The following is a 21,324-nucleotide window of genomic DNA, read 5'->3' as shown; positions in this document are numbered from 1 at the left end:
AATAGCAGCTGCGGTTTATCCATTGCCTGGTGGGTCCTAGGGCCATGAGGACAGTATGCATACAACCATTTTGCAGATGACAACACTGAGGTTTAAATGATTGAAGCCACACATAGTAAATGTTAGATATTAGCAAATATTAGAGCTGGGATTTGAAACCCCATTTTTCTGACTTCAAAGCCCATTTTCTTTCAACCATACCCTACTACAACTCAAATGGAAGAAGATAATGAAGGTGACCACTTTGTAAGCCTCAGAGTACTGTAAAAAGTATAAGGTATTATTGTTAAATGTATCTTTAGTATTCGATGTGTAACTCTTAAAGCAAATTTTAAAATAAAATCAAATACAAAGGTGAAATTGTCAATAATAAATGGAACAATTATCTAAAACTGTGTTCGCTTTGATCCAGCATAATAAATATCTCAAAAATTCACGGTAAGGAAAAATGCATTGCATTGTGACCCATTGCCATTGAAACTCATGGGTTTTGACATTAAATCTTGCTAGGTTTATTTGTTTGTTCCTTGATTTATCTGTTTATAGGTAACTTAACTATTTCTTGAATGCCTCCTTCCCAGGCACTCTGCTGAGTGCTGGGGACACAGGGTAAATAAAAGCAGTAAAGCTCTATCTTTGTGGATCTTCCATGCTCGTGCAGGAGGTGAACAGTAAGGTCAAACTTCAATGTCAGGCGGTTCTAAAGGGCACAGAGAAAAATAAAGCAGGGCAAAGAAGCAGACTGGCAGGCAGAATGTGTGTGGAGGGGTATTTTTGTAGAATGATCAGAGAAGACCTTGCTAATGCAGTAAATGTTGGGCAAAGACGTGAAAGAAGTGAGGGCATGACCACGCAGATATCCGGGGAATATCACTCCAGGAAGAGAAAACAGCATGAAAGCCCAGAGACAGCATCTTCCACGGCTTCTTTGCGAATAGCAAGAAAATGCCCCTCCCGATTGAGGTCATCCTTCTCATCTAGAGTATCATGGTCCTACGGGCAAGGAGAACATGGAACCACCGCTGGGCCTTCGGTCCCTGTAATGCCCCAGGGTGAGCGTCTGAGGTTGAAAGAGCTAGCCTAGGTGTTCAGCTGTCAGCATGGCCTGCATATGGTTGGGATCAGAGGCCCACTCTGCTCACAGGCCTCAGACAGGTTTCGGGTAGAAATGCCAAACCCTGTCCACCTCGTCTCTCCCAAACTTGAGGCCTTGAGAGCTTGGGAAAGTGATGCTGCCTGTCCCACCCCAGGCTACAAGGGACCCCGGAGGAACAGAGGGCTGGTCCCCCACCTCTGTGTGAGGGTGGATTTAGAGGCCTTCCATGCTCCTCTGGTGTGTCTGGGCCATCTGATTCCAGACAGTTTAATGTGTTTTCTTTTCCTCAGGCTCCTTCACCCTGGTGTTTTTGTCTGAATTTTTGTGACTCATTGATGCCCTGAGTGGAAGGTAGCACATTCCAAGTGTCATCAGTGTCACAGATGGAGGCCTATCGGGAGGCACAGCAGACACAAACCAACCAGGATTTCCCCTCTCCTTTCCCATAAATCACTGCCCGCCACACAGCACTTATCTCGGAGAGACATTTCTGGAAAGTTGGCCACAAACTGTGACAAGCAGTTCTGGGTCTTAATCACAGCTGTTTAAGCAAACAATACTATTTTTGCCTGGCAACTCTAATGGGAATTATGGCTTCTCCAAAGCCGCAGGCTGAGTAGAGGCATAAATTAATCTCACACCTACAAAAGCATGAAGGCTGCTGACCCCGAAGAAATGAGGTAAGTGTGGTATTCTCTTGACCGGAGGGAAAGATGCTTCTGTATTACCGAAAATTTGGCTCTCTTCTTTCTCCCTCTTAGTCCTGTAGCAGGTAAATATTAAAAGTTGCCTGTTCTTCTGCTTGTTTCTTGATATGCTCTAGTAGGTAGCAATTTGGCAGCCCCATCTCCATCCTATTGTGTCACTGTCAGCAGATAGTCAAAGGATCTCGTTCTCCCTTTAGGTTTAGAAAGGTTTGTTCACATGAGGGAAAACCGCCAGAGCCCCAGGCTATGGATTACCTGGCATGTGTGTGTTACCCGGCACAGGTTTGGTTGGAAGAGAGGGTGGGCAGCACTGTGTCACAAAACACTGGACTGTGAAGTCTGGAGAAAAGAGTCAACTCTACTAGCTTGTCATATACCCAAATCATCAAAGTCTGCCCCATAAGAAATTCTTCTCCTAGTAAGAGGAAGAGAGTGGTGCAGGCTCCTTACTCTACAAAGCTGCTTTCAGAATCACGGAATGGACTCTCACAGGCAAGAGCCAGAAACACATGTTGAAAACCCTAACTCTTGACCATGAGCATGGACTTTGGAAAAAGAGGGAGCTGGGGTGGTCTGCCTTCTCACCTGGGTGGGCCATGCCACCTCTGTGAGCCATACTTTGCTCATCTGTAAATTAGGGGTGATATTTTTTCTGCAGAATTGTTAAAGAGTTTGGATACCATATGAAGACCCCCCTAGCAAATTGTCTGGCATACCGTAGCCATTCTGAAATAGCAGGTAGAAATAATAATATTGATTATAATAAACGTAACGATTATATTCTATGCAGAGGTCTGCTGGTAGGTCAAGAAAAACTAATACATTTCCAATCAGGTCTCACCTTTGAGATAGCTAAACAAACAAACAACACTAATCAGAAATTAAAAGAAAAAAGCATTTCCAATATTGAAGGTCGACTCTAAAACCAAACCCACACATCAGGTCGAGAGCTCCCAGCCTTCCATCTTACTCTGCCACCACCACCAGCTGCTCAGAGCACTAAAAGCCACATGTTATCACAAGAAAGATTAAAGCCATGAAAACCCTAAAATCTATTCCTCGATCTGGAAAATGCACAACAGTTTCTGGGCCCAGATCAAAAAGGGCCAGCACAGCGGGGCTGCCAGGTCTGCAGAAAGGTCAGGATTTCCACACGGGCAGCCAGCAATCCAATCTGGTAGGAGCCTCGCTCTCACTCAATAGGTGTGAAAAAGTCAGCACCTCCAGTGCAGGGTTAGGACATCTTGGATCTCCCTTTCTCAAAAACTATCTCCTACCAGCCATTTCTTTTGAACCCAAAGAAGAACCAGTGGGGATTCTTCAGCTGAGGGTCCAAGACACATTCCTAATCAAGCTCAGAAACCTGGCGTGGAGGATTTCACCAATTGACAGCAAGGACACATTTGTGTTACTTCTAACCAGTAAGAAATTTCCACTTTCAGTCCCCTATGAAGATCACCCTTATGATTAAATTTTGAGCTTATTGGCAAATCTACAAGATTTTCATTTCAAGCCCGGTTTCTACTTGTGGTCTCCACATGCCTCAGTCACCCAGGTTTGCACGCTCCTGGAGTGTCATATGGACCATTCCTCCTCTTCACCCCCGGGTCAACTCTGTCTCCAAGCCCTTTTGATCCAGTTCTCAAAATGTCTTTCACAATATTCCCTTTGCTCCTTTCCCGTCTCACTCCCAGGGCCAGGGCCAATGATGGTCCACACTGCTGAGCCTCCTCGTGGTCTCCTGGAACTGCCTTCTTCATCTAACTCATTCAGCCATAACCATCTGGCTGGTTTTCACTTCAGATGGTTTCCATCAGTCCCTTCTCTGTGCCAGCCTCTCAGCTGGTCTAGAATCCACTTCCCGGTATAATCAGGACGTAATTCTGGATGCTTTGACCCATTGTTATTTCCCTCTGCTCCCCAACAGCCACTCTGCTGGCACAGCCACACTTTTGCCTCTGGCCTCTGGGTTTGTGCAGGCTGCTCTTCCCCAGCAGAGTTTTGAAATCGTTTTCCTAAAATGCTAACTCCTGTATCATGGCATCCATCCTCCTGCCTTCAGTAGTTACACAGGATCTTCTCTGTACCGGGAATATTTCAGGCTCTTTCAAATGCAATATTATTTGTATAAATAAGTCAATTGACTTTGTTTTTAATTTAAAAAATGTTAAAACAAAACAAACAAAAAACAAATAGACCCCTAGATAAACCTTTTAATGTTTTTAAAACTAATATGTACATAATATTATCTAATTCTCTCAACAAACCTGTAAAGTAATATCTATGTTTGCATGTGTATATATATGTGTGAGTGTGCTTGTGTGTGTGATACATATGAGATTAGAGAGAGAGAGATCTCAAGGGGCCAGTGAAGTCGTATAACTGACCAAAGTGACTTTGGGAGACATCCATAGTGCTCTGAGAATAGATACGAGTATAGATCCTACCTTTAAAGATGCTTCTGTCCCAAACCCTAAAGATTTGGTCTAGTGCCTGAAAAGGAAATTCCTTTTGGGAATTCTCTTTCTCTTGGAACCTTTGCTTGTCCCTTTCTGCCATTAAGGCTCCAGAAAGGGGGAGGTGTGTATGAGTGAAGGGGAATCCCACTCTGACAATCAGAGCCTCATCCTACGTCCTCACCTAATTAACACACCGAGCAGAACCCAGACACCTCCGTGCGGCCTCTGCTGAATGTGATCCTCCCGTTGCTATCGTTCATGGATTTCCTGCAGAATAATGCTCTTGACTACAGCCGACATTCCGGGTGTCTCCAGCCTGGTGCCCAGGCCTTTCCATGACCACATCTTCAGTGATTTTGTAAAAGTACCAAAGCCAATCCATCTTCTGCAGGTGATGGGTTGAGTCATTAACACTTCCAAAATGACTCTTGAGGCCCAAGAGCACAGAGGACCATGGATAATAAACGGAAAACATGTTTTCAAGGTGATTTATCATTGTCAGGATTGTTTTTAATGAAAGCAGGCTTGGAAAAATTTCGGAATGTCAAATCCTTCTACAGAAGTGGTTTCCTCCCCAAGGGCTAACCTCTCACGTTGTCACCATGGGTCATTAACAGCTGGGCTCAGAAGAGCAGGAAGATGTTCCTTTTACAGCTGTACGGTCACTGACTGCCCTGAGCAAGCTGGCAGCCTGAACCCTAGAAGCAGCTGGCAGAAATCTGAATCTAGAACTCCCCTGCAAATAATTTGATTTTAAAAAGAAAAGTCTTTCAAAATACCAAATGGGGACGTCTCCGGGCCTGATTTCTGTCACAGGTGCGGAAGGTTCAAGGGTTATAGGGATGGGGCAGAGGCAACGACACTTGCTTTAAAGCACAGATAGAGCAGACTGTGCTAGAGGCCACTTCAGGGAAGGAAGGCAGAAAGCGGGAGTGAGGCTGCCAGGGAGACATATAACAAGGCAGAAACAGAAAGGAATGGGAAGAAAGGGAAGAGAAAATGATCAGTGCTATGACCTTCCAATGAGCACTTCCAGAGCTGCATAAAATGCACAGGGCAACAGCTGGGTCTGGTTGCTGGCAGAGGGGCTCTCGCAGACACCTCTATCCTGACCACAGGGCAAGCCCACTCTCCTTGGAGCCTAGGGTCTCTTTAAGACCACACAACTGAATGGACCAAGTCACAGGATCACTGGAAAATGACTCGATCACAATGATCTAGGTTAAGAAGTTTTACCTTCTACACAGCTGGTATAGCCACCAGGCCAGCAGACTCTTGGCCATAGGAATGTATCCTCTGAACCCGCAAAGGGGCAGCCATGACAGAGATGGCACTCTCTTCATTTGTTCACCCATCTATTGAGAAACCAGGCTACAGAGATGAAGAGAGTTCAGGGGACCTCATGTCTACTGGGGATGGCAAACAGGAAGCGAAGTAATTGCAATGCACTGGGACAGAGGTGCTACGAGAATGTAGGAAGGACAATGGGAACCCAGAAAAGCAGCCCCTCCCTGTCTTACAGGAAAGATGGAAAGCCTTACAGGGCAGGAACCTACGGAAACTGAGGCTTAAGTCAGAGTGACCAAGCAAGCAAAGGGGGATGGTGGGTGGGGCACAGACTATGCGAAAGAGAACAGAAGGAGAGCAAGTGGGAAGAGCATGTAAGATCCAATAAGACTTGAGCAGGTGGCTGGATTTTATCTCCAAGGCAACTGGGAGCCATGATGGATTTTACACAGGGAAATAACAGAATCAGATTGATGCTTTTGAAAGGTTGCTGTGAGGGAAGTTGGAGGGTCTGGTCCTGGGAGAATCCAGCCTGCAGATGCACACCGACATCTGCCCAGGGTCCCGCATGTGGGACAGGACACCGAGGCTCTGTGTGCGAGTGTTCTCAGTTCTCACCTGCCCGCAGCCTTCCACAGAGCAGAGCCCTGTATTTCCCAGACCACTTCTTTGGAATTTAGTGAGAAAATTGGAATGGGAGACAGAGGAGAAGGACTCGAGTCTAATGGTTAAGTTGATCCACAAAATAAAGCGCTGAGTGAGAAGTGAGAGGATATTGAAAAAAAAAAGGCTGCTGGGTGGCGGGGGAGGGCAGCTGATGGGACAGCCCCAGGGAAATCTTCAGGATGTGAGGCGGGGGAGGAGAGGGGAGCTGTAATGTGTTGCTAAGATCCCTTTGATGTCATCTGCTGGCACAGAGAATGGAGTTCCTTTGTAACTACTTCTAGAAACTGAACCCTGATATGCTTGAAGACCGAATTATGTGGATCGCAGTGTTTTGCAAAGTTACAGCAATTGTCACTTGATCAGACTTACAGGAAGAGATTGCCAAGCAGAGCTTGCCTACCTGCTCGTTTATGCCGTGGTGGCTCCTCCCCTGCCGGTTCGTGTCCACGGAGAATCTGAAGGGACATTTTAGAAAACTGTCAGTTAGTCTTAGAGCCATCCTCTCGGCACGGCTGTCTGCTCTTGCGCCTCGAAGTCTAGAGCTGAGCTTAGGGCTGCAGATGCTGGGTCAGCACCTCGTGCCCCCTGGATGCCTGGCAAACAGCAAAGGGTCGGGAAGATGAAATGGTGCCGCCTCTGCGGTGTGAGCTGGGAATCCACTTTTCACGGACAGTCTCTGGATCAAGAGTGGAAGAAATGACCACATCTGAGGGTCTCAGAGTTCCTGCAGTATGTGACCTGTCAGGAAATATAACTTATGGTGTTCTCAACTTGTGTTCTCTGCCCAGGACTTGAGCCCTGAGTCATTCCAGTGACCTTTTAGACGAGTCTCACGACCTCTTCTCAGCACTCAGCCTGTCCCCTCCCTAGAGTTTCTGTGGCATTAGGGCTGTTTCAATCGTGCGCGCTTAGAAATGATTTTCTCCTGCTCTGGTCCTTTTTCTCCCAGATGGTTCTATTGTTGCTTTCTGTCACAGGGGTTCAGAAAGCCAGCTCCAGAGTCGGCCGGCCTGGGTACAAGGCTGTGCCACTTACTAGCTTTGTGACTTTGGGGAGTTACTCATCCTCTATGAGCCTCAGTTTCCTTTTCTGTACAATGGAATAATGATAGTACTGATCTCGCAGAATTGCTATGAGAATTAAGGGAACTGCAAGGTGGCACACAGTAGCCCTTAATAAACTTTAGTTACATCGTATAGTGCAAGGGTTAAGGGCAAGGACGCTGCAGACTTTGAGTTCAAATCCCAGATCTGCTAGAAAACGGCTGTGTGACCTTGGACAAGTTATTTAATCTCTCTGTGCCTCAGTACTCCCCTATAATACAATATAGGGATCAAAATAGCCTCCCTATGAAGTTGTGAGGACCAGATGATTAATAAATATAAAGCACTGAGAATAGTGTTGGTGGCAGAAGAGCTATCCAGGACGGGGCATCACGCTGTCCTGGGGGCGCCGTTCACACGGACCCCTCTGTCGGCCTACTGCCACTTGCTTCTTCTCGATGCAGCTCATCTCCTGTCATCCTATGGCTTCTTTGTTTAAGAACTGACATTGGCTGGCTTTGCCGTCAGGCTCACTGCCAGCTCTGCCGAAGGTAAGCTCGACCTGATGCGGGTTCCTGGCACATCCTGCCTCCAGGTGGCTTCCCCGTCACGTGCTTCTCATTCCAAATCCCACTGAGGCTCAGCAGAGGAGCTCCACCTTTCTCAATTCTCCACAGGCAACCACTGTCCTCCGGGGCGTGTCCTTTACCATGAACTCCACACACCTGTGAACACCACCCAAGGCAGTGCTCATTCTGCCATCTGTGGGACCTACCATTATTTTCTAGTTATCTCACATCATAATGATAACAAAAATAATAATTCCTAAGATGTGTTCAACACCCCGTGCCAGGCACTGTTAAGCGCTGGACGTGTACTTACTTACTTAATTCTCATGATAATCTAAGATGTAGATACTGTTTATCCACATTTCACTGATGAGAAAACACAGGCATAGAGAGGTCAAATAACTTGCCTAAGGTCACACAGCCTTTAAATGGCAGAGCCAGGACTTGAACCCAGCCAGCCTGGCTCCAGAGTCTGCACTTGCCCACACAGGCATTGTATCCTCTTATCAAGAGACACCCCTGAAAACTGTGGATTTGTCTCAGTGACCCAGTCTTTCTCCCCTAGCATTTTTTCTCTTTCTTTCTCTATTGCCTCCTCCTATCCCCTCCTTCTTTTCGATGACCGATACTAATGTCTATAGGAACTGGAGAGAGATGTGTACCTGATAGTTCATAAATGTTCCTGAAGAAATGACTAGAGGAGTGATGGATGATGATTGGAATGTCAAAAGCCCAGTTGCAGCTTCTTTGCAGTGAGGTTATTTTAGCTGAACCAAAATGTGCAGGAACCAAGAAGGAATGGTTGACGCAAAGGGCTGGTTCCTGCCCGGCTTCCCCTGGAGCCTGCTTTGGCTCTGTGCCCAGGCAGAAGGAAGGCGCATCCCCGCCTCCATCCTCCCTGGGGCCTGTGGATGGGGAGGGGGGCCATCAGGAAACTTTCTCTGTCCACTCTTCATGAGCCGCCTCTCTGTTATCTAGTGAGGATTCACAGCATTTTGTAAGAACAGCCTACTTCTTATTTTGAGCTCTGTAATCACTGGGGGAAATGGAGGAAAACTATATGGAAAGCAATAAAGCCTCTGATGAGTTCCCTGGTGGTGGGAGTGGGGTGGGGGTGAACACCCTTGGCCCTCCCAGATTTGAGAGGATGCAAAGAGCTGCGCTGCCAACTCATGGGGCCTGGATTTCAATAAGGCAAATGCTGGCGTCACACTGGGGATTGAATCCCCTTGCCTCTGCTTCTTCCAAGTGGGAGAAGTCATTCACTCATGCTAAGCATTAGTTTAATACATTACGAAAAACAACGTGCCGAGGCACACTGATACTGGTACCGTCTCTGGTAGTGGTGTATGCCCAAGTGTCCAGCTGGCTGGGGGCTCCCCAGGAGCCAGGCTTGCCCTCCAGAGTCCTCATGTCACTCCAGTTTGGGGAACTGAGACTCCAGCACTTGACTTCTCTCTTATACTCTGAGTGCTGAGGAGAATTCATAGGGGAGCACAGATCCCGCCAGGGGCCCCCAGCGCTCAGCTGAGCATTTACTTCAGAGAAGAAAACAAAGCCTCCAGTGGGCCTCCCACTGCTGGTCCATATAGAGGGACCCAGATGCGTGTCTGAGTGACAATGGCCAACTCCCTTCAGAGGGGATTTCCTGATGGCCAAGCTTTAGGCGGAAGACACAAGGTCACCAGTTCCAGGAGATGCCCCACCTGTTGGACATGATGATTTTACAAATCATTATGGGTAGGGGGTGTGGCCTGGACAGGGACAATTAGTCAGGAATGAGAGGTGGCACTTTACGTGTAGAGAAGAAAATCCCTAGGGAACAGGATGACAAACAATTTGGTCCCCAAAGACCTCAGCTGTCACCAGCTCTCACCCGTCCTCACCAAGACCCTGCCACTTACTCCTCTTTGTCTTGACCTGGAATCCCCAATTTAACCGATTTGCCTCCATGTTTCACAATGGTCTCAGCAAGAGTCCTGTTGGAATACCTCCTCACATAGGCATGTTAGCACAGGTCTATTTGTACTAGAATAGTAAAAATAACAACTAAATCTTAAGTACGTGCTCTGGGCTAGTCACTGTGCCAAGGCACACATGTACGAGACCGTGACTAAGTTTCCAAAGCTTGTGAGGGTCAGAGCCGGGCTCCAGACTCAGGGCTGGTGCCAAAGTTGAGGTCTACAGCCTTGCTGCTCAAAGTGTGGTTGTTGGAACAGAGACAAGAGCAACTTGTCAGAAACGCAACATCCAGGGCCCTGCCCCAGACTTCCTGAGTTGAAATCTGCATTTTCAGAGGGTCTCTAGGTGGATTTATGTGCACACTGAAGTTTGAGAAGCTACGGCATCACACTTCAAAAGCCCATCACCCCGTATTTGTACAATTCTGTTCACAGCAGCCGTGTTCGCAATAGCCAAGAGGGGAAGGCAGCCCAAGTGTCCAGCGATGGGCGAATGGATAAAACAAATGTGGGATATATGTACAATGGATGATTATTCAGTCTTAAGAAAGGAAGGAAATGCTGACGCATACGACAAGATGGATAAGTTTTTAGGACATTATACTAAGCGAAATAAGCCCGTCACGAGAAGACGAATGCTGTATGATTCCACTTATATGAGATACCTCAAGTAGTCAAATTCATAGAGACAGAGAGTCGAGTGGTGGTCGCCAGGAGCTGGGGAGAAGGGGAACAAGGAATTGTTGCTTCATAGGGTTAAATTTTCAGTTTTGTAAGATGAAAAAGTTCTGCAGGTTGGTTGCACAACGATGTGAATATATTTAACACTCCTGAACTGTACACTGAAAAATGGTAAAGATGGTAAATTTTATGGGTATTTACCACAATTTTTTTTAAAAAGCTCATCACCACGTGTTGCGTGTAAAATGGTAGAAGGTCCACGTGGAGCCGAGTGGCAGCTGGGGGAGGTAGATGCCGTTGAGGCAAGCTTGAAAGCACCTCTCCAACGGGGGCTTAGGCCTTTGGGAAGCTATTGTGTACAATAGATCTGGGAAGCTATTGTATCCTGAAGGTCGATCTAAGGAGGAAAAGGGGGCCACCTTGCAGGGAGGTGGGGTGGGAGCTCCCAGGAAGATGAAGTTTAAATTCCACTGGCAGCCCTGGGAGGTCACTGGCTTGTCCCCTGACCGGTCTGTGCCACCAGGCAGATGTGGGGGCTTTGTTAGGGCCACAGCGATGAGGGCCGACCTGGCACACTCTGGGGGCACTGCTGCAGCCATGAACATGAGGACACTCTGGAACAGAGGGAAAGCCACCCCCCTTGCTGAGACCCCCTCACGCTCTGGTTTTCTCCCTCATGCTAGGGTGACCAGGGTTCTGCATGGACCGTGGCTCCGCAGGAACGGCAAATGTCTCCCGCGTATATTTCTACAAGCAACCTGCTGCGTGTGACTGCACGGGTTGCACCCTGCACACTGGAGTCTGGAAGAAGAGACACACAGAATCTACCTCCCAACTCGTGAGAGAAATAAAGGAAAAGACAAAGAAAACCTGGGTCAAACAAGGAAAGACACACAAACGGAAAGGAAGAAGGAAGTGCATGAAGTCAGCAAATAAAATCCTGGAAGTAAGATCCAGCATTATAAATACGACATTAAATGTGAATAAATTATACTCCCCTAATCAAAGTCACATGTACTCAGATGATTTAAAAGAAAAAATAAAAACCTCAAACACATATCATTTATAAGAGAACCATGAAAGTAGACTGATATATTAAAGGCTAAACAAAAAATAAAGGACAAAAATGAGGCAAAGCACAAATACAAAATCAGGATTGACACTGGAATAGGAGACAAAGAGTTAAAATGAAAAAGTACCAAGCGGGGCAAAAAGAGACATTGTACAATGCTAAAATCTACCAATGAAGCTCTAACAATAGCGACAGACTACAAAAAGGAGCACTAAAATTTCTTTTAAAAAAGTCAGTAGAAAAAACTACCATTACAGTAGGAGAAATAATAACAGCAAACAGTGACATAGCATTTATGACGTGCCTGGCACTGGTCTAAGGCCTGTTATAAACATTAACTAATTTAATTCTCGTAGCCGTCCTAGGACATCAGTACTATTATTGGCATTGTGTTACAGATGAGGAAACTGAGACAGAGAGAGAATTACATCTGTCTCCCAAGATTTCATAACCAGTACCACACCCTGTCTCTGGTGCATGGAGTAATCTAAGGGAGGAAGATCCCAATAGTTCTCATAAAGCATAAGGAGGAGCATTGTATACCCTTCAGTTAAGCTCCACTCCCATTATCTTCCCAAAGGCAAAATGACCTGGATAATTTGTCAGGCAACAGCTCAGATGCTATCTATGGCCCCTACAGCTATATCAATCTGTGATGGTGACACACACACAGATTAATGTCTTTTGAAATGTGTTCTAGTCTGATGCTCCAGTTAAAATGAATCCTTTGGGAACATATGTCCTTCTCAGTCCTCAAAATCTGCCCTATAGTCGTTGCCGTCAGTTTCAGAGTGGAGCTTCAGGCCTAGAGGCAGCAATTTACTTAAGGAGGGAATCCTGGGGGACGTTCCCTGGGTACCGCCCACCACTGCTTTCAGAGTAAGGCAAGTTGTAGACCAATTGATCCTCAAATCCGTTTATGCTCACCGCTCCCGCCCCTCATGTGCAACATTTTCTCAAAGGCCCTAAAAAAAATTTTTTTAAAGCAATTTCCGTCTGTGATATTCCCAGGAAATCAGAAAAATGCGACAGGGAAAAATACAGCAGACATGGATTTACTCACCGAAGGATGAACAATAGACTCTAAATTCAAGTTCAGCGTAGCTTGGGAAGAATAAATCACAATAATCATGAAGCACAGAGTGGTTCTCCTTGGGGATTTCATTTCTTCAAGTTTGAGATCCTTTGCCTGAAATGGAAATATGGTGGTTTAGAGAGAGAGCAATTTATTTATCAAACACTGGAAGAACTAGCAAACCCTGAAGGTCACACTACAAAAAGACCTTTTTATAGAGGGGAGAAAGGACGGGGCATTAAGGTATGGAACTATAAAGAGGAGTCTGCTCCCGACCGTTGAGTGAGGAAATGATAATGTCAGGGGGGTGGAGTTGGGAGGATGGAGGATCGTTCCTGTAAACAGGACAAAGGTGGCAGATATTTGGGTACATTTCCTTATACACGGAGAATGAAAGAGAGAAGGAAAGAGAAAGGAGAAAGAAGAGAGAAGAGAAGCAAGAAAAAAGGGCAAGACCACTCAGAAATATTGCCAACATTGTGATCCAGTACACATCATACAGAAACAAAAAGATCTAGAGAACAATACTCAGCTTTGCTACAGGCAACACACTCTGATATTTATAATTCTAGTCTATCTTAACTTACTCTATCTTTTCTTTTAATTCAGGTAACAACCCATTAAATTGACTTTGATTATTTGCTATTTATGTCAATGGGCTTTGTTATTTTTTTGTTTATATTAATGGGCTACCAGCCATTAGTACAGGAATTTACCTGGACTACATCATAAAAATATAAGTTGTATCTTATAGTCTTTGATCATATTATAGTATGCAATACAGAATATTATATCATAATATATATCCCATCTTATGTATTGATTATTGACAGCTATCTCTTTATAATGACGGTGATGAAAATGAATTATTTCGGTGACCAGAGTACTCATTGTTTCAGTTAAAAAGTAGGGTGCCAGATGGAATCACCCCGACCCTTGTAGGTCTGGGTACCAGGACAGACTACTTTGTGCAGACTCCTTTCCCTACTGACTTTTCCATGTCCGTGTATCCTTGTGAAAAGAGCACTAGACTACGAGACAGAAGACACGGGCTAGGATGCAGGATTACTCCAACTGTGCTTTCTTGAATAAGTCACGTCTTCTCTGAGTCCATGTCTCCCCATCTGTGAAATGGAGATCATTATATCTCCTCTCATTCTCTCACAGAATTTCCTGAAGCTCAAATGTGATTAAAAGCCATGAAGAGCTCCAGGGACGAGGAATGCAATGGTTTTCTCCAATTGTTAGTGGAATCCAGAGGGCAACCACCAGGAAGTGCAGGCCTTGGCCCAGACATTGCAGGGAGCGCCAGGGGACCGTGGCCAGGATAACACAGATGATAGTCAAGATTTATATGCCAGGGAGAATTGTGTTTTAATCACCAGCTGCTGGCTGCCTCCTTTTCCTCTTCCCCAGTGGAAAAGAGAGAAGCATAAGGCCCTGGAAAACTGATCTAATTTGCAAATCTGGCAATCCAATACATTTTTAAAATTCTGGAACTCGATGGCTTTTGGAAAATACTTTGCAATTTAGGTTACGGGAACAGATATTTAAAACCAGATGCATCTGCTGTAGGGAAATCATAGCAACTCAGTGCTAAGTTCTCTATTAGAATTCTCCTCTCTTGTTGGCTTTGTGGGCATCGGGCAGGCTGATTTAGCCTGGTGATAGCAACTGTTTCTGAGATGAATCAAGCATTTAGGAGGCAACATAATCTTCTCAGGTCCTGACTTAGTGCACTGGAACTAGTTGGTTCCAGATGGAGGCAATTAATAAGGGGATGAGACTTAGTCATTGAACGCATGGTGAATGAGCCTCCCTTAGTATACGACACCCAGGGAGGGACTCAGGTATTAGCGGGACTAGGGCTGACTCCATATCTTTCCACTATTTCCCGTTGTTGACTTTTTCATCAAACTTAGCAAGAATTATAACATCCTCAAAAGGTTATATCTAGTCTTTTTGTGTAGGCCACCAGCCAATACTGTCCACTGTACCCATCTTCTCCCAGCTGCTCCTGAGACCGTTCTTGATTAAATTAATATTTTCTCTGTCAACCTATTTAGTGACAACAAAATCACAAATCAATAGAAGTAGAGATAGCAGGAGGACCCTACTCTGGGCAGGAGAGTATTCTCTGGATTCAGAGGATTGACAACAGCTATGTATAGTCATCAGTTTCACAGCAAAGGCGAGGGGCTCTCCACTTGAAAGGAGAATGGTACCACTTGGAGGGAGAGGTAATATTCAAAACATCTGACAACCAGGATGGCGTGAGCATGACCCCTTGGAACAGTGATGCCAGCTGAAGATCAGTTCAAATTTTGAGGTTGCTGCTACATTTCAGGAGAGATCTGAAGAGAAACTTTTCTTACCTATATCGATAATCTGTCATTAACCCTCCAGCTCACAGCTGTTCTCATCTGGGAGGAAGCCAGTGGAGGCTCTTTAACTTGGCTAATGGGGGAAAAAATCCAAATTCATCCAGTTAAAAGCATGGAGCAGCATCCACATTCGAGGCAATGTATCTTCCAGTAGGGACCCTTTAATTGTAAATCCCTCAGAAGTTCACATTTATTCTAAATTCCTGGAGTAAATGGCAGACAACAACTAAGAGACACAGAGACAGAGGCTTTTTGGGAATGAGGTCAGATCATTTTCTTTCTTTCTCTCAATTATAAATCCTGGACGCTCTCTATGAAAATTCACCAACCTGTATGAGTTGGCTGTATTTTAGAAAAGGCTGGGAAATATGATCTCATGCCCAGTACTAACCCCGTGGTGATGAGCAACTTCCTGGTCCCCTCTGACTCTGTTTTCCTGTCTGTGAAGTTGGAAGAGACAAGACAGCGAAATCAAGCACCTGACGTCATATGCCAGGAATCAGTCATCAGGATTCTCAGCCGCACTGCATTTAGAGGACAAGGGTCTGGGTTCCTTGTAGCAGCTATAACAACGTCCTCTTGCTGAGTGGTTATGCACCAGGAACTGTCCTGTGAAACTGGCCTGAAACAAACATATCAGGGAACTGTTCTCCCAGATCTTATAAATAACCAGTGCTTAAGACCAACTGCTCCCCCAGAAACCCTTCATCAGTCTTGACCTGCCCAGACTTTCTTGGGGGCTGAGAGGAGTAAACAGGCTTGTATGCCTGGCAAGCTTAGGAGCATGTTCACAAAATGACCACATCTGTGTGATCTGATGCCCCAGTGTCATCATCAGATTGTGATTCCAAGCTTCTTCTAAATGGAGCAATAGTGGGATTCTTTCTGGAAATGATTTGCTTCCTAAGTTCTACACAGCTCTGCCTTCCCATGCTCTCTGGTGTCCTGGCTCCTCTCCTCTGGGGAGCCCAGCCTTGATGCTCTCCTTGAGTCCTCTTGGGGAGGAGGAAGGTAAGAGGTGAAAGAGAGCCCATGTGTGACCAGCCTCTGCCCAGGTGCCTCCAGTCCAGGGTTCCTCTCCCAGCTTTAGCCCACCACATAGCCCCTCCCCTTAGCATCACCAGGTACCACCAGCCTGGAAGGAAGTTCCCTGGAGTATTTGTGCCTCATCTGCTTCAGTGCTTCTTAGCCTGGCTGAACATCAGAGCAATCACCTGGGGAGTTTCTTATTTCATTTGTTTGCTTGTTATTTTAGTATCGCTTCAGACTAACTGAATTAGAATTTCTGGGGGGTGGGAACTGACGGTCTGTATCCACTCCAGCTGTTTCTGATGTATAGGGAGACTTGAGGTCTGCAGATCCACATTTTCAGCACTCTGTTGCTCTTTGCACATTACCCAGCACATCTCTGGCACTTTCCATCACCAGCCTATAGCTCGCCCGCTACTAAAGGAACTATGTGGAAACCGAATCTTGAGGGGGATGCATTTAGGAGGCAATCAATCAACGGTAGATGAATGAATGGATAAATAGGAGTAGGGACTCAGAGGTGATCTTCTCAATCATTTTTGATGCATTTCAATAGCCCAGGTTGTTATTTGAGACTGTTCTGTATCTCATGTAGCATCAAATGTGTTGCATGCTTAGGGACCAACAAACACAGGCTGCTTCTTCTAGGCCCCAAGTTGTGCTCTGCATTCACAAGTTAAAAAGAGCCACAGTCCTTGCCCTCAAGAAGCTCAATCTCATTGGGAAGGCATGAAGCATACAGTTAAAGAAACATAGACTGAAAGGAAAACGTAAGCTTAAAAGACACTGTTTACTAAATGCCTCCTGAGTACTGGGCACATGCTAAGTGCAATAAATATGTTAACTCACTTAATTTGCCTCTCACAATAACCCTGTAAGGCAGGTATTTCAATCCTAATTCATAGATGAGAATGTGAAGGCACAGAGAGGTTACAGAACTTACCCAGGCTGCCCAGCTAGCAAGTAACGGAGGGAGATCTGCCCCCAAGTTGGCCTGTCACTGAAGTGAGCTGCAGTGTGCACCTGACAAGCATGACTGGAGTTGAGGATGAAGGGGAAGTTGGGTGAGCTTGGGAGTGACCAGCATCACTAGCCTGACCCTGAAGGATGGGCAATGCTTCGACGCATAATGGAGAAAGAGAAGAGAATTTCAGGCGAAGGAGAACAGCACGAGCAGAGGCAGTTGTCTCTGTTTCAAAGGGAACACAGCAGCCCAAAGGGTGATGTTTGGAAGTCCCCCGAGCCACGTATAGAGGTTTCCTTGAGCAGCTCGTCCAACCACTGGGATGTGGGCTCAGCCATGATGGGCCAGAGGACATTGTTCTCCTGAACAACCACCGTCACCAAAGAAGGCAGAGCTGTTTTGGCTCTGACTTGGAAAGAGAACGAATTCGCTGCCATTAGGGCTCTGGTGGGTACCCGCTCCCTGTAGCAGACTGTAGCGGAAGGAGCAGCGGCTTTGAAGTCAAACAGGCTTGTGTTCGATTCCCACTCCCCTGCTTAGTAACTATGGGCCAGACACTTAACCCCACTGAGCCTCAGTTTCCTGCCGTGAATAACGTGGATCGCAGCAGCTGCCTTGCAGCATTGTGAAGATTAGAGATCGTGCCTACGAAGCTCGAAACACCCTGGTCAGAGGTGGAATTTGCTATGGGCTGAGTTACGTCCCTCCAGAATTCATTTTAAAGTCCTAACCCCCAGTATCTCAGAATGTGACCTGATTTGGAGAAAGTGTCTTTAAAGAGGTAATTAAGTTAAAATGAGGTCGTTAGGGTGGGCCCCAATCCAATATGGCCAGTGAACTTAGAAGAAAAGGAGACGAGGAGACGGACACACACACAGGAAGGACAAGAACCTCCAGAATTGCGAGAAAATCAATTTGTGTTGTTTAAGCCACCCAGCCTGTGGGACTTTGTTCCATCGTTCCTAGCAAACTAACGTAGAATTCAATAAGAATGACACCTCCTTTTATCTTTTATCATTTAAAAAGGGTGAGTGTGGACCTCTGGTCTGCTGCTCAGTATTTATTGTTTGTTCTGGGTATGTTTTTATGAAAACTGAAAAATGAATTCTTGGTGCGTCTGAAAAGAGCATAAAAACGTAGACAGTCAGAACTGGAAGGCAAGTTAGAATTCATCTCTAGTTCGAGCCCCCCCCCCCCCCCCCCCCCCGCCCCCAGACACACTCCTTAGTCTTTCAGATGAGAAAACTAAGGACAAGGAAGGGCTGTGTGTCTCAAAGGCAGCTAGGGCCTGAGTCAGTCAGGACTCAAGAGATCAACCAAGGATTCTGGATAATAATATTGTCCTACAGCCAGGCGAGCCATTTATGATAGGATTATGGAGAATAATGGTCTTCAATAATGATGATGACAATGATATAGATCCCTGTCATTTATGGGTGCTCGCCACATTCCAGGCATGGTGCTAAGCTCTCTCCAAAGATTGTCATTGGACCCTCTCAACGATCCTATGGTACAACTAAATTATCCCCACTTCTCAGATATGGAAATGGAAGGTTAGGAGGATAAATAACTCGCCAGGGCCACACAGCTGATATATGGTGGGGGCAAAATGATAAACTAAGCAGTCTATTCCACTGGGGAAAAGGTACCATTTGGGCCACGAGATCTTCTTGGTGGGTTATCAACAAGAATAAATGGAAAACTTTCTCTATATGGGTATTAAACCAGGCAACCAGAAACATGAGTTCTAGCCTTGCTTTGCCACTAATCAGCTGTGTGACCTATGGCAAGTCACTTCACCTCTCAGTTTTCTTATCAGCAAAACTACACTCAGTGACGTCAAAATTGGGGTGTAGGAGTTGGCCTCTGAAGGTCCCAGTACTGTTCAAAGAGTCTAAAATTGCTCATCATTATTTCAAATCCAACATAACCTCACACAGGCTTCTGAGCCTAATCATAATCATCTGTTGCATTTATCCAGCCCACCTCTGATTAACTACACACTCCAGGCCTTCACTGGCCCTCACGCATGCCATTGTGATGGCTTCCGTTCTCTTCCTCTCTGCCTCAACGTCTACTTGGAGGCAAGACCCATCTTCCAGAAGTGCTCTTCTCATGTGCCACTCTCTGCTCAGCTCCCCACTGCTTTCAGAGTAAAGGCAATCGCTTTACTGATACTCCAGGCCCTCCACGACCTGGATTTTATTTTTCAGAGCTGGTGTATTTAATAAGCATCTGTCATATTTTCACTACTGAAGCTGGTTGCTTTTTCGTAACTTAAAATAGTGCAAGAGATTTTCCAGTGTTCATGCAAAAGTAAAAATACAAAAACTAATCTTTGAGAATTAATCCCGGGGACGGGGAGAAGTAGTTATTATTATCAAATTATTTTTAAGTGTTTGGCAAAGATGAAATAATGCTGCCATTTACTTGGTTTGTTAATCTCCGTCTTGTCTTGCCCTTAAGCCCTATGAAAATCACTGTATATTCAAATTCTATCCACCCCTCAATGTCCAGGCAAAAGGCCACGTTCTGGCTGGAGGTTCCCTGATCTGTTCAGCTATAAATAGAGGCTACTTCCTCTGAACACCCACTCTTAATCTAGACCCTTAGCCTTCCTACTTGTGTTATATTCATTACTGTAATTGTTACATGAAACAAACCTACTGATTCCCCCACTCATGCGCTCATCCATGCATTCACACACTGGACAAACATTTATTAAGTCCTGCTAGGTGCCAGATGCTCTGCTAGGTGCAGGGGAAGTGGAAAAAAAACAAGAGAATGGTCCCTGTCTCCACGGAGCTTAGAGTCTAATGGAGTAGATGACGTTAATAAAGGATCAATTACTCAACTTGGTGTTTAACTATGATTGTGAAAGTTCTACGTGGGAGAATAATGACAATACAAATATTTGTCGTGCACTTACTCTGTGCCAGGCACTGGCTTGAGCACTGACTATCTTAAACCCTTTGATCGTCACAATTCCAATGAAGGGGTGCTAGGACAATGTCTAATTAACAGTATGAGATCAAATTAACTGAGTCACAGAGTGGTTAAATACTTGCCCCAAATCACACAGCTGGTAACTGGCAGAGCCAGAATTTGAACCTAGGAGGTCTCACTGCAGAGCCGATCCATTTAACCACTGTGCTGAACTCTCTAATAGAACCTGGTGAGAGGCTAGTCTTGGGAACTTGTAGAAGTTGTCCAGCATTGGGGATCTGTGGAAGGTGTCCCAGAGGAAGTATGCAATTGAGCTGAAATCTGAAGCATGAGTTAGAGTTAGACGAAAACAAATGGGCAGGTGACAGGGAGGGGAGGAAGAAGGTTCCAGGCAGAAAGAAGAACATGTGCAAAGGCCCTGAGGTGGGAAAACACATGGCAAATTTGATTTGTCTCAAGCATGCCAGAGGGGCTGGAACACCAAAAGGGAGCAGGAGAAGGGTATGAAATGGGGCTGGTGAGGTGAGCAGGAGCCAGGACAGGCAGACCTTGTAATTGCAACCACAGGAGTAGGTAAGACTGATTAAGAAGACAGTAGAGAGAGTAGAGAAGAAGGCCTATGACCAAGGTTCACAGAATTGCAATAATCAATTGATGGGGCTCAGGGCAGGCCGCCCCAAGATGTGCCACTCTGGTATGCAGACTATTTCTAGCTGAAGACAATAAAGGCTCAGACTCAGCAGAACATTCGACATTTCCCTCCTAACTGCCTAAAAGAAATTTAAAATAAAGGCCTGTCCCCAGGATAGGCCATCACCATACATAACTTTGGGTTCTGGTAGACTGGGAGGATCCTTGCTAAGCCCACTCTTATCAAAGTTCTATTTACCAAACATTTGCTTTTCCATTTCCATATAGGTTGCCTTCCTCCCCTTTGAAGCCCCAAACCACTATCCCAAACATCCTCCTTGTCTGTAGCTGAAGATACTTAAACAGGCAGCCTTGGCCAGTTGGCTGAGTTGCTCAGTTTGCCTGAGCCTCTCCCATGTATACGTGTTATAAAGCTTTGTTTAATTTTCTCCTGTTATTGTGTTTCATGTGAATTTAATTCGTTGTCTGGCCAGAAGGACCCAGAGTGGGTAGAGGAAATATCTTCCTCCCCTACACAATCAAGGAAGATGATAGAGGCAAAATGTTTGGTAATGGGAGACCACAGAGGCAGGAGGGAAAAACGGGTAGTAGTGAGTCTGGAACAAGGGAAGGCCAAGTTTCAAGAAGCAGAGTATGGTCAACGATGTCCAGTGGTGCTAAGAGGTCCCTTAAGGAGTGGACTGAGATTGCCCACTGCATTTAGAAACATGCTATGTTCTTAGTAAGTGGGATCT

The 21,324-nt window shown here is 45.7% G+C and overlaps 1 protein-coding gene across 7 annotated transcripts in view; it reads right to left on the bottom strand.

Moving 5' to 3' along the window:
* Positions 1-21,324, bottom strand: part of ADGRF5 (adhesion G protein-coupled receptor F5) — a 101,380-nt gene that overhangs the window by 43,930 nt on the left and 36,126 nt on the right. For 6 of the 7 annotated variants that reach the window (XM_046639719.1, XM_046639723.1, XM_046639718.1 and 3 more), the window contains exons 2-3: positions 12,605-12,730; positions 6,616-6,670 (exon numbers count right to left, since the gene is read on the bottom strand). In XM_046639719.1, the coding sequence (XP_046495675.1) occupies positions 6,616-6,670; positions 12,605-12,706 (157 nt within the window). In that variant the 5' untranslated portion in view covers positions 12,707-12,730. Of the gene's footprint in view, positions 1-6,615; positions 6,671-12,604; positions 12,731-14,991; positions 15,056-21,324 lie in introns of those variants that run through there. The other variant, XM_046639720.1, reaches the window with a different exon arrangement.

Source organism: Equus quagga, chromosome 15, assembly GCF_021613505.1.
Source record: "Equus quagga isolate Etosha38 chromosome 15, UCLA_HA_Equagga_1.0, whole genome shotgun sequence".
NCBI classification, from domain to species: Eukaryota; Metazoa; Chordata; class Mammalia; order Perissodactyla; family Equidae; genus Equus; species Equus quagga.
This window is presented reverse-complemented; position numbering and strand designations above follow the sequence as displayed.